At 47.8% G+C, this 12,656-nt stretch overlaps 1 protein-coding gene across 2 annotated transcripts in view; it reads left to right on the top strand.

Moving 5' to 3' along the window:
• Rxrg (retinoid X receptor gamma) overlaps positions 1–12,396 on the top strand; it is a 42,190-nt gene extending 29,794 nt beyond the window's left edge. For both annotated transcript variants that reach the window (XM_041662680.1, XM_041662681.1), the window contains 6 exons: positions 2,544–2,704; positions 2,807–2,936; positions 4,712–4,844; positions 6,156–6,247; positions 7,545–7,650; positions 11,910–12,396. In XM_041662680.1, the coding sequence (XP_041518614.1) occupies positions 2,544–2,704; positions 2,807–2,936; positions 4,712–4,844; positions 6,156–6,247; positions 7,545–7,650; positions 11,910–12,057 (770 nt within the window). In that variant the 3' untranslated portion in view covers positions 12,058–12,396. The remainder of the gene's footprint in view (positions 1–2,543; positions 2,705–2,806; positions 2,937–4,711; positions 4,845–6,155; positions 6,248–7,544; positions 7,651–11,909) is intronic.
• Positions 12,397–12,656: the final 260 nt, after the last annotated feature.

The raw sequence follows: 12,656 nt of genomic DNA, 5'->3' as shown, positions 1-12,656 counted from the left end.
CCCATGCTTAGAGCTGATGCCACCAACAAGGAAATGTGACAGGAGAAGGGTACCTTTTGGAATCACCCAACCAACAGGAACCAGTTCACAGATGAGGAAAAGACCACGAGAGCCAAATGGCAACCCAAACTGCCTCCCTGCATCCACCCTTGCCCCTCTGTGGCTTTCCTCAGCGGAGACACCAGTGTGAACATGATGGCTGTGTCAAGCCATTCCCCACCAAAACATCCAGATCTCACTAAGAGAAATGAAAGAAAAAATCCTTGCTGTTTCAAGGCTATATATGGTATAGACACCCTTTTGTCCTGCTAGTCCGGGCGCCCTGGTGTCCTGGAGGCAGTGCAGAAGGTCTTCAAGTGGGCTCTGAAGCTAGCCGGCTTGGGTCCCTAGGCTGCCATCAGCACTTCCTAGCTTTTGACTTCAGACAGGTTATCCAGTTCCTGTTATTGGAAGGGGCTGAATGAGATATTGTAACCTATATAAAGTATTGAATGTGAAATACAGCTTCTGATTCGGAAAATCCTCCATTTATGTTGACTGCTGGAGAACCTGAAAATAATCAGCAGCTGTTGACTACGTGGATGGGTGAAGCTGGAGATGAGCTAGGGTCCTGGGTTCTCCGATGCACGCTGTAGCAGAAGCTGAGGGTATCTGTCACGCAGCATAGTCTCCCACAACAATGCGCTGCTTCAACTATAGCAGTGTGGTTTATAGTACTAACCGGAGGCAAGAGTAGCCAGTTCTTACCCTATTAATGGCAAATGAGAAGTGGAACCCAGTTTCCCTAAGCCCAGGCTTTTTGTGAAGCTTCAGGGTTTTTCCTCGAGTGTTACAAGACCGTTTGAAAAGTTGATTGACGATTACAAAAAGAACGTGACTCCGTTTGTTTCTGTCTTTAAAAATCAGGACAACTAGGAATGTATTGATTTCTTAAAGATAAGTGCAAGAGCATTCAACTTCAGCCAGAAAATCCGACTGAGAGAAAAATATGCACTGTAGTTCCCGCAGGTTGTCACTGAACAGACTCAATGAGAAAGAAAGGGAAGCAGAGAGAGAGGAAGGGACCGGGCAGGGAGACTGTGGGAGAGACACGAGCCCCCAGGGCAGGGAGACACAGGGAAAGAAGAAATAGATATTCTATGGGAAATTTTACATTGTTTTGGTAATCCCCACAAATCCATCTCAGGCAACCCCTGCAATTTCAGCCCCATGGACAGGGAGACCACAGCTTGGGAGGAGGCTGAGTGACAGATCTGAGGGCATCTGCATGCATGTGGCAGTGGTGTCTTTGGCCCTGAGTCATGTTTGCTCTTCTCTCGCCTTCTTTCTCCTCTCTGTTCTGTTTCAATTCTTTCTTCTCACTTCCTTGTTTTCTTGTCTCTTTCCTTTCTTCCTTTTCTCCTTCCCTCCTCTCCTCTTCTTGTTTCTCTGGGCCATAATTAACATTGCTACCTGGTAGGGATTATTGGTGGTGGTTTTTAGATCTCTTCTCTGGTCTTGAGTCATCCGTCTCATTGTTCACAAGAGAGCCTCAGCGTGCAGCACCGCAGATCCGGTCCTTCAGATAGCCTTCGTAGCTCGTCATATTCTCAGAGGATAAAGGCTCCTTAGCCTATGGGCAGGAAGCAGTGAGGGAGAGACCTGGAGGAGAGGCTGCTTGGGAAGGTGCTAAACCAAGTTAGATTAGAATTCGTTCCTTTGGGGGATACAAACCATCTTCCAATGTCGAATTCTGCTCGTCGCTGCTGGGACTAAGCTGGAAACAGCAGCCTTGTAGACAGAAAGGAACCCAACAGCAACTCTTCCCCTTGGAAGGGCAGTGTGGGGTGTGGGGTCTGCCTGGTACCCTAATATGTGGACCGAGCATTCTGAGAGCTAGCGTGAACTTTACTGAAAACCCCAAGTTTGGGGAATGCAGAAGTAACTCCAGCCTACACCTCTGCCTATGTGCCCTCCCCCACCCATGAAATCAGTGCACATTCTGAAATGTCTTCTAGGTGACATCCTTCCTCCCCTTCACTTACTAAATCCCCACAGCCGGCTCCCTGAAGATCTTCCCTGACAAGTCGGATCAGGTGATGTTGTGTTCAAGCTGGTGCACAGGGGGCCTACCTAATGGGACGTGAATGCCAGGGCTGATGCATAGAATCTGACAAGGGGAGGTTTTACAGTAATGGGCTTGCTCCTTAACCATTGCATGCTCACAGCTCACCAGAGGCAGCAGAATAGGAAGGATGATGGACACAATGGAGATAGCAAGGAGATGGGAGCTCCTTTGAAGAAGGGTGGGATTGGACCTTAAAGAAGCCAAGACAGGGAGATTGTCGTTGTAACGCAATGGAAACGATTGATTTGACTAAAGACTCACCCCTACCCTCACAAGGAAACAGCTTTGCTGGCTTCGTTCCATCTGTCAGCATTACGGTGACCCTGGTTCAATACCATGATGAGTCTCATATTATACAGGAGAAACTTTAGCTCTGTAACGGTCCCACACTGGTCCTTGGCCCTCTGTAACCTCCGTTGGTCTTGCCACATGCCAGCTGTGCAGGAAGAAAGGCAGAGGAGCCGGGAGCGAGCTGAGAGCGAGGCCGAATGTGCCAACAGTGGCCACGAAGACATGCCCGTGGAGAGGATTCTAGAAGCTGAGCTTGCTGTGGAACCAAAGACAGAATCCTATGGTGACATGAACATGGAGAACTCGGTATGTCGGATCCCATCCAGCCTCCCTTTCCTGGCTGGGACTGGACGTCACAGAGGGGTATTTAGAGTCCCAGGACCTCACAGAAACCCGTTCCTTTTTCAGACGAATGATCCTGTTACTAACATATGCCATGCTGCCGACAAGCAGCTTTTCACCCTTGTTGAGTGGGCCAAACGCATCCCCCACTTCTCAGATCTCACCTTGGAGGACCAGGTCATTCTGCTCCGGGCAGGTAAGACATTGGGGTTCGTCTTGCCCTGAGACAATCCCCAGGGCTACTATTTTGAAATGACCCGTGGAACCCGGAAAGGAGCAGCTTACAATTGTTGTTTCTCATGATCTCACTATTGGAGACCAGACTGGACTCACAGAGATCCACCTACCTCTGCCTCTCCAGCACCGAGATTAAAGGTGTGTGCCACTATGTCCAGCCCTTCTTTTATGTCCTTTGCAGACCTGCAAATTTAAATGGTCCTCCCTTAGGACTTCCATTCCCAAATGAAGCTTCATTCATGGGCTTTTCTCCCATACAAAAATTTCTGTAGTTTTATACTTTACATTTAACTTCAAAGATTTATAAATATCTTTATTGAAGATAATTTGAAGCTCATCTTACATGCTATAAGACTGGCAAATGGAGATATTCCCACCTCACAGGTGAAGTAAGAAAGCCTGAGATTTGGGGCGGAAGGGCTTGGAGAGATGGCATGGATGGTGTGTAAAAGGTCATGCTGTGCAATCGTAAGGAACCGAGGCAGGCTCCCCAACACATGTGCGAAGAGGGAAGTTGACTGAGGTTGCATGTGCCTGTCACCCAAGCTCTAGGGGTTAGGAGTGGCACGGAGATGGGAGGATTTCCAGGGCTTGCTGTCCAGTCAGCTTAGCTGAAACAGCAATCTGAGCGTTCACCGAGGGGCCCTGTGTCTTGAGAGTAAGGGAGAAGAGGGATGGAGTAGGAATGCTAAGTGTCCTCCACACATGCACACATACACACATGCATATGCACACACACAGACACACAGACACACACATGTGCACACATACACACATGCATATGCACACACAGACACACACATGTGCACACATACATACACACAGACACACACACATGTGCACACATACACACATGCATATGCACACACAGACACACACATGTGCACACATACATACACACACATGCACACATACACACATGCATATGCACACACAGACACACACATACATGTGCACACATACATACACACATGCACACATACACACATGCATATGCACACACACATACACACATATGCACACATACATACACACACATCCAAGATAGAGAGAGAGAGAGAGCAAGCTAGAAATTTCTGCCTAGGCCTGTTACCTGGGGCTCAAGGCTTCCTCCACCTCGAGCGTCTTTGTGCTGCGAGCTTGTCGCCCATATCTGAGACACTGCAGTCTGTTGACATCTGCCGTAGCTCCTCGTTGTCACTGAGCCATCAGGGAGATCTCATGAGGACCGGCGGAGCACTGGGAACCGGTCCACTCGCGCATCCCTGTTAGATGATGAGCGATCGCTGAGCGTCCCCTGAAAGCAACATACTGTGCTGTTGCTATAGACGGCACCAAAAAAACACAAGTAGGTTGTCAGGTCCTGGGACGGAGACGATGAGGTACAGTCACTGTCTCCGTCATTCAGCTAACAGTGACTGTTGTCTGGCAGAGCTTCAATTCACATTTGTTGGCAACGGTGACAAAAAGAGTCCCCGTTCTCGAGCTGTCACTCTAGTCTGCATCTAAGAAGCTGCAGGGGTTTGTGCGGAGCCGCGACATCAGGAAACTCTGGCCCTGGCCTTTCTTTTGTCACTAATTACATGTGTCACCCTGAGCTGTGTCTTAGCCTCCCCCTCCCGGGATTTTCAGTTCTGCTTCCTTTACATGGGATGATAATCCATGCATTGCTGACTACCAAGGAGGCAGGCGTGTGGCCGATTTCCCCACAAGGTCTCCTCTCTACACTTGCAGGGTGGAATGAATTGCTGATCGCCTCTTTCTCCCACCGCTCGGTATCTGTCCAAGATGGCATCCTGCTGGCCACAGGCCTCCATGTCCACAGGAGCAGTGCTCACAGTGCTGGTGTTGGCTCCATCTTTGACAGGTTGTGATTCCCCTCGGTTTCCAGTATTTGCACACAGTGTGTATATGCACATTGCGTATACACACACTTCTCTCTCTTTTTATTCTTTCTTCCTCTCCCTCTATGTAATGCTGATGTACAACAGACAAGCCAAACAGGTGCATATGACTATATCAAAACCATTTTGCTTTTGTACTGAGACAGTGTCTCATTCTATAGCTCGGACTGGGTTTAAGCTTGTGATAATACTCCTGCTTCAGTCTCCTGAATGCTGGAACTATAAATGTGAGCCCAGTTTCCAGAGATGATTAAACACATGAAAATATAAATCTGGAGATGGAGAGGGAGGGGTTTGGGCAAAGGAGATTGTAATAAAATAGACCAGCATCATTGCCTGACAGATGAAAGGGCGACACTCGTGCTTTTGACTTGGGTGGACCATTGACATCACCTAGTAAATCGCAGGTGAAGAAGGGGAACAACACATCCCAGGGGCCAGGGATGGAGAAAGGGTCTAGGATGCATCTTCAAGAGGACTGCTATGTTGGGCTTTTTTTTTTTTTTCTGGACTCTTTCTCTCTGGATCCCAGATCTCTAGGCTATAGCAGAAGCGAGCTCAGGCACAAAGTGACACCATGGATGACAGAGACTCTCTCCCTTAAATATACTAAAGTGCATTTTAATAAAGTAAAGAGTAATATCAATACAACATAAAGTATATATAATGTAAACAATAAATAAAGTAATAAGTAGATTGGTGACTTGAAGCTGAAAGAATGGGCTTCTGGTAAAGAGAAGAAAATAGTCAACTGAGTTCCAGTATCCAGGCCCCCCACCCCCATAAGTGGTCTCTTTGGGAGACATACATGCTCACCTTACAATCTGTCTCTTCTCCATCTTTTCCCTTGATGCTCTCAAGCACTTTAATGGTTCCTGGGCATACTTGCCCTTGGACCCATGCTGCCTTCTTCAGGTTCTTCTACATGTACAGTGTTGTGGGCTGGCTTTTCCTGCTGTGTTTCCAACTCGTTCGAGATGCCTTTCTATTCCCTACTGGGAGGTTATTGCTTCCTGCCTGGAGAACTCTTGAACTCATTCATTCACTGGACTTTTCCATGAAACTGGTAGTTTCCACACCAGTTTCTTCTCCACACTGTATGTTCCTTAGGATGAGGGGCTCCATCGTCTTCATTCTTGCACCCCAATACCATACCTTCAGCAGTGTCTAGAACCTGAGCAGGTCCATCACGAGCAGTGGCTGGATTTGTTTTGTTGGTCCTTGGCCTGGAACTCATGCTTCTCTGTTTCCCTGCCCTTGCCTCTCATGAACAGAGTCCTCACAGAGCTGGTTTCCAAGATGAAAGACATGCAGATGGATAAGTCAGAGCTCGGGTGCCTGCGGGCCATTGTGCTCTTTAACCCAGGTGATTTCTGTGTGACTCCGGCCATGGCACTGGTGTGTGTGTGTGTGTGTGTGTGTGTGTGTGTCTCGTTCCTTTCTCAAGGTGAACCTCCAGGGCTCTGATGTTATTACCCATACCCACCGCCATATTTCCAAGCTCAGTTGAGACAGAGCAGCTTGAGCCCAGAACCCATCAGAGTGGAGAGCCTCCTCTTTACCACCTTCCCTCTCCAGAGCCATCCTGAAAGCATTTTAACTGGGTGTGGAGTCTCATTAGGTGTGTGTGTGGGGTGGGGAGGGCAGCTGGAGAAGACGAGAAGGAGGAGGTAAAACGTGGTCAGAGTCTGGGTATATCTCTAGGTAAAGTCTCTGGGATCTGCTGGTGGATTAGACGTAGGGTGTGGAGGAAAGACAGAAGTCAAATGTGTCTCAGGGGTGTTTCATTTCCCAGAACAACTGTAGAAATGGAATTTCCATTCATTTGACACGGGTAAAACTCCAGGGGAAGCAAGTTCTAAGGGTGAGTGGGTTAGAACAAATATTTTGTCTTTGAACAATGAACGTGGAGATGGACAGTAGACATCTCAGTGAAGAGGCTTCACAGGGGAAATCAGGACCAAAGATGTATGTATGATGTATGTATGTATGTATGTATGTATATGTATATGTATAAAAGCTGCCTACCTCTGGCTGCACTGGGAGGCAGCCACAAGCCTGAGGAGAGATCAGTTGTGAGCAAGGACTGCAGAGCAAAGGGCTGAAGACTGAGAATTTCACAAGCTGGTGGGAGAAATAATTGTCAAAGGAGCCTAGTGTGTGGTCCCTGGGAAGGGAGTGGCATCCTGAAGGTCCAGATGCAAAATCTTTCAAGAGGAGGAAGCGACCAACTTCATCAAATGTTGCTGTGTGTGTCCAGTCTTCTGAAGTAGCATGTGCTACACGGGCACCCTTTAGCTCCAGGATTAGGGTAACTCTGCCGCAGGCCATGGATGGGTTTCGTGTTCATGCCCCGTCTTGCCACACAGTCACACTCAGTATGTAGAAAGCATCCGGTACACGTGTGAACGTCACTTTTCAGCAGAGGGTTTGTTTCACTATCAACAGTTGAAAGTCCGTAAAGCTGAGCGTTCGTTAGGGAGATTATGCCCAGAAAGGACAGCTGTCCAGCACAGGTGATCTGCTTCCTTCCCAGCTGTCCCCATGCTTGAGTTCATGTGTCTTTCCTAACGCTAGGGGAGGTGGCCAGTACGACAGGGACACTGTCTGGAGGAGTGTCCGGCTGAGGCATTGACCAAAGTTAAACCTATTGCTCTCTGCAGATGCCAAGGGTTTGTCCAACCCCTCTGAGGTGGAGACTCTTCGAGAGAAGGTTTATGCCACGCTCGAGGCCTACACCAAGCAGAAGTATCCGGAACAACCAGGCAGGTGAGAGAGTGATAAGAGAATGACCACGTTAACGGCCAGGCAACTTCTCATCCCATTGACTGAGCGCCTCCCGTGCAGCAGGGGCTCTGTAGACCGACCATGCTTACACCAGCACGATGAAATGAAGGCTCAGGAGAGGTTAAGGTCCTGTCTGTCCATGTCGACACTCACAACCCTAGCGTTCATGCTGCAGCTAGAACAGCATCTTGCCCCATCAGCCTGTGGGTTTGCTTTTCACTGTTTTGTTACCAGCAGTCAGAGTTTGAAAACATTAAATGGGAAGTTCTAGAAGTGAATTCATTACCTTTCAGTGGTTTTTGTTACAACGTGCTACTTTGATGGTTATAATTTGTTTCTGTTGTTTATCTCTTACTGTTTCTAATTTATAAGTTTAATTTTTCATTGCTACACATGTATATATGTGCACAGTTTCTGTGTCTATCTGTGGATATACTTGGTTGTGTCTTCAGTTTCAGGAATGCGCCCAGGGCACTGGGACATGTCTTCCTCAGATGGGGAGGGGGACTCTGTACATATCCTTAAATATTAGATGAACAAGGAAAGAAATGGGTTGACATGGGAATGTGGTCTCCTTTCTACCAAGTAACAGACTCAGAAAGGACACGTCACTTAATTGAAATCGCAGAACCGGTCACTAGTGGAGGTGAGATCCGAACCCGAGTCTCTGAAGTGACAGCATTGCTCTCACAGTCTCTGCCCCACAGTGACTGTCATGCAGTACAGAGGACAGGCTCCGAGAGCTGCTGGTCCCAGGCTTTCACCTATGTGACCTTGCTCTAAGCAAACCTTTTAAAAGTTTCTTACAAAGTATGGTAAGCAGAGAATTTTCCCTTTCTGCTAATGATTAAAATGGGAAACTGTGATCCTCGTCTCATAGAAAACAAACAAAACAGAAGACTGCGAGAGACTGCATTAGTTTTGTCTTCAGGATTAAGTGTATACCCCCAACACACACCAAAGCTTCCAGCCCCAGATACTACTAGACCTGCTGTTCTCCAAGCTGTGTTTTTTCTGGGACTAATTCTGGGTCCTGCTATTAATCATTAAGAACAAAAGCACATCCCAGAATAATCTGATTCTCTTTCTTCCCAATTAAAACAGCAATGTCTGCTTCATTAGAGGAAATAGTTGTTAGAATCAGGTAATAAAAATCTATTGTAAATATTCTGGGTTTGCTTTGTTCCAGTGTCCATGTGGTTCCAGTGTCCGTGTGGTTCTAGTGTCCGTGTGGTTCCAGTGTCCGTGTGGTTCCAGTGTCCGTGTGGTTCCATGTGTCCGTGTTGTTCCAGTGTCCGTGTGGTCCCATGTGTCCATGTGGTTCCAGTGTCTGTGTGGTTCCATGTGTTTGTGCATAGAAGTTGTATCTACAGATATGAGATTGTGTCTTTCATCACCTTGGTTTCCTCCTTTGGCCATTCTACGGATTTTTATCAGATTATTGAAAGGAAAAAATACTTTCCATAGTTTTGTTATATTTTTGCAATGTGATTGTATTTTCAATTGCTTAGTCATTGCCCTGTGACTGGCATCTAAGTTGTTTCTAGATATCACTTTTAAAATTTTAGAACTGGTGTTTTTCTTGGAAGAGACTGCCAAGGGCCTAGCTACCTCTAGGTCAGTGCTTCTCAACCTTCCTAATGCTGTGATCCTTTAACGACAGTTCTTTATGTTGTGGTGACCCCCCCCCAACCCATACTGTTATGAATCTTAAGGTAATTATCAGATATGTAGGGGTTGCGACAATCAGGCTGAGAACCACTGTTCTGCATGCTAAGAGAGAAGACGACTCTCAACTGGGAGTTCGGGAAAGGGTTAGAGGCTGTGTCCCCTGTGTGTCCTGGGCTTGTCCAGTGTACCTTGAACAAGGGGTGACATCTGTCTGAGCTCATAGGTGGTTTGGCAGGTGCACAAGGGGAGTCACTTGGCTTGTGAGGCAGGTAACTAACCTTACACAGGCTGGTCACCTCGGACTTCTGACTTGCATGCTGGCACTTCCCTGCCAGGGCACTTGTCACTGTGGTGGAGTGCTGCCACTTTGTGGACAGGATCGAGCAGTGCACCTCATGGGGCTTAAGGTCTTCAGGAAAGTTGGAAGCAGAAACTGCAGCAGAGTGCAGAACTTACACACATCATGCACATGCAAGAAGCACCTTCAAAGGCTACCTTGCTGCCGACACACCAGCCAGGATGCAGTGACTGCGTCGGTTGATGCATGTGTGCATTTCATGAGCTCGGGCCTTAGTTCCTAGTGACTGGGAGAATAATGACAGCCCTCCAGGATGCCAGGCCTAATCTCAGTCTAGCCTTGCACTACAAAGGCAAGCTCTTTGTCAGGGGAGTTGAGTAGGAGGGCAGCCTCCTTCTTGACACACTTTCCCTTTGCTGCAGGGGACATGGCATTTTATCATCAAGAGTTCCGAAGTTTGTGTCGACAGTGGCTATATCTTGAATTTTTTTTTCATGGAGCTAAGAGTGATCCCTGCCTTCCCTGAAGTTTTTCAGATGGTGCCAATTTGTTTTTCTTATATTGATTATTTTTGTCTTATTTGGGTGTATGCTCATATAGGTGTGTCTTTGTATCCAGATGTGCACACATGTGCATGTAGAGGCCAGAAGCCAATCTTTCTAGTTTGTGAGTCAGGGTCCTTTTTTATGTGAGTACTGGCTATCAAACTCAGGTCTTTGAGCTTGTATGGTAAGGGGTTTACTGATAAAACTATTTCCTCAGCCTCGGTGCTGTGGTTTGAAATATCATGTGACATGGATATAGAAGGATGCACCTTTCCAAGGAACACCAAAACTCCAATTCAAAACTTCTCCTTGAAATGAAAAATTCAAGTCACATAATCCAATCAAAGAACGCTTCAAATCAAGGGATGGAATGGACGGTGCAGATGCCACACGAACTCTTCCCATGCCACTTCTGCCTTTCCCTGGACTCACAGTGAATACCCCCCATTATAGAATGTATGGGCAAATGTTAAAGCATGTGTGCATGAGAGAGGAAGGATGTTTGCACACCCACGTATGTGAGATTGTGCATGCATGGCAGCCCAAGTGTGCATATGCCTATGTGATGTGTGTATGCACGTGTAAGTGAGGGTAGGCACAAGTCCATGCTGGGGGGGGTGTCTTTTTTGTTGCTGCGATAAAATGCTCTGGCAAAAGCAACTTGGGGAAAAGAACTTCTCTTGGCTTACAGTTTCCTAGAGATACTGTCTATCACGGTGGAGTAGACAAGGTAGGCAGAGAAGCCTACTGGCAGGAGCAGGAGGAAGCTGGTTACATTGTACCACCCTCAGGTCACAGAGAGCAAACATGAAGTGGGGCCAGGCTATATGCCCCCTCTTACCCGCCCCTCCCCTAGAGACTCATTTCTTGTTGTGAGGCTCCCCGTCCTAAAAGTTCCACAACCTTTCTACATAGCGCTGCCAGTGAGGGACCAACAGGTTAAATACATGAGCCTATGGGAGACATTTCACACTCAAAACACAATGGGGGGGGGGTGAGAGTAGATGTAAGGGTTGTGAGCGTGCGTGAGAGTAGTGGGACTAGCTCATATGTGAATCTCGGGTGTGTGAGCATGTGAGATCCATGTATGATATATATCCCAAACAGACTGGCTAAAGCTCAGAGGAGGAAGCGAGTCATATAATTAGTAGCTACTGGCCAATTGAAAGCTCAAACATGGTTTTGGAAGTAGATTGAGATCACACAGCCTAAAACCAGCTAGACTGTGGGAAAAAAGCGAGGTCTCCTGGGAGCAGGGCAGGGTTTGTGGTCATGCCTGGTATGTGGCATGTCGGAACATGTGTTCATCTAGTGGTGATAGCTGTCCCAAGAACAGCACACCTCTTGTGCCATGCCTGGTTCCAAGGGCTCACACTAATCTTGGAAGGCTCCAAGGGATGCAGGGGCATGGCTGACAAGGCAGGCCACATCAGCCGTACAGTTCCACGGTCGATGTGGTGTGAGGGCTCTTCTGAAACATGTCACAGAACTCAAGACTGCCAACATGCTGTGGGACCCTGGTTCTTCTTTAATATGAACCAGCCCTTTAGCTGGTTTCCGAAGTTTGTAGAAGCCCTTTGGGTTGCAATCCTCCAACTCCTTATCTCTGCTTCTAGACATCTCTACGGCAGCTTGGTGGAGACCCGTCGGTCAGTCTCTACCACCGCAGCCAGGTGCAGGTGCCTCTTGCCATTCCCTAGTCACAATGCCCCTTGGCTTCCCTTCAGGTTTGCCAAGCTGCTGCTGCGCCTCCCGGCTCTGCGCTCCATCGGCTTGAAATGCCTGGAGCACCTCTTCTTCTTCAAGCTCATTGGGGACACCCCCATTGACACCTTCCTCATGGAGATGTTGGAGACCCCACTGCAGATCACCTGAACCTCCTCAACTGCAGCTGCCCCACCCAGGGTGACCGACTGCTGGGCTGATGTGTGTGGAGCCCTACCCTGCACACTGTCCCCCGCCTCCCACTCTGGCCTCCCTTCCTGTCCCCAAAATGTGATGCTCGTAATAAAGACAACCTTTCTACACATGAGACTTTTCTAGGTGGAGTTTTGTACGAATGTTAAAGGTGACCCTTCTTTGCTATCTAAGAGGCTGAGGTCTTTCTGGAAGTTCTTGGGAAGAGTAACCAAGCCTCTGTACATATAATTGGTTTAAATTATTTTTTCACTTGCAATGGAAAGCAAACAAATGGAACAGAAAATAATAAATAAGATGTTGGCACTTCTTGGAGTGTGTGGTGTTTTATTGTGCAGCTGCGAGGCTCTCTGGGATGTGGAGGATGGGGGCCAGGATGGAGCCTAGCACTGGCTCTGTGGTCCAGGGCTGGGTTAGGAGCTAAGCTGGGCTGGAAGCTGCTGCTGGGAAGAAGGAGAAGGCATCCTTTAGAGATAGCTTGGATCCTCTTTCCTTTTTCCCTCCTCCTCTACCTCCTCCTTCTCTTTTAGCCCCTATCAAGCCTGTATTCACAGATA

The sequence above is a fragment of the Microtus oregoni genome, unplaced genomic scaffold (assembly GCF_018167655.1).
Source record: "Microtus oregoni isolate MIOR12 unplaced genomic scaffold, Mior012 000013F_ref0000133, whole genome shotgun sequence".
NCBI lineage: Eukaryota > Metazoa > Chordata > Mammalia > Rodentia > Cricetidae > Microtus > Microtus oregoni.
Note: the sequence above shows the minus strand (reverse complement) of the source record. Positions and strands in the feature narration are given on the sequence as shown.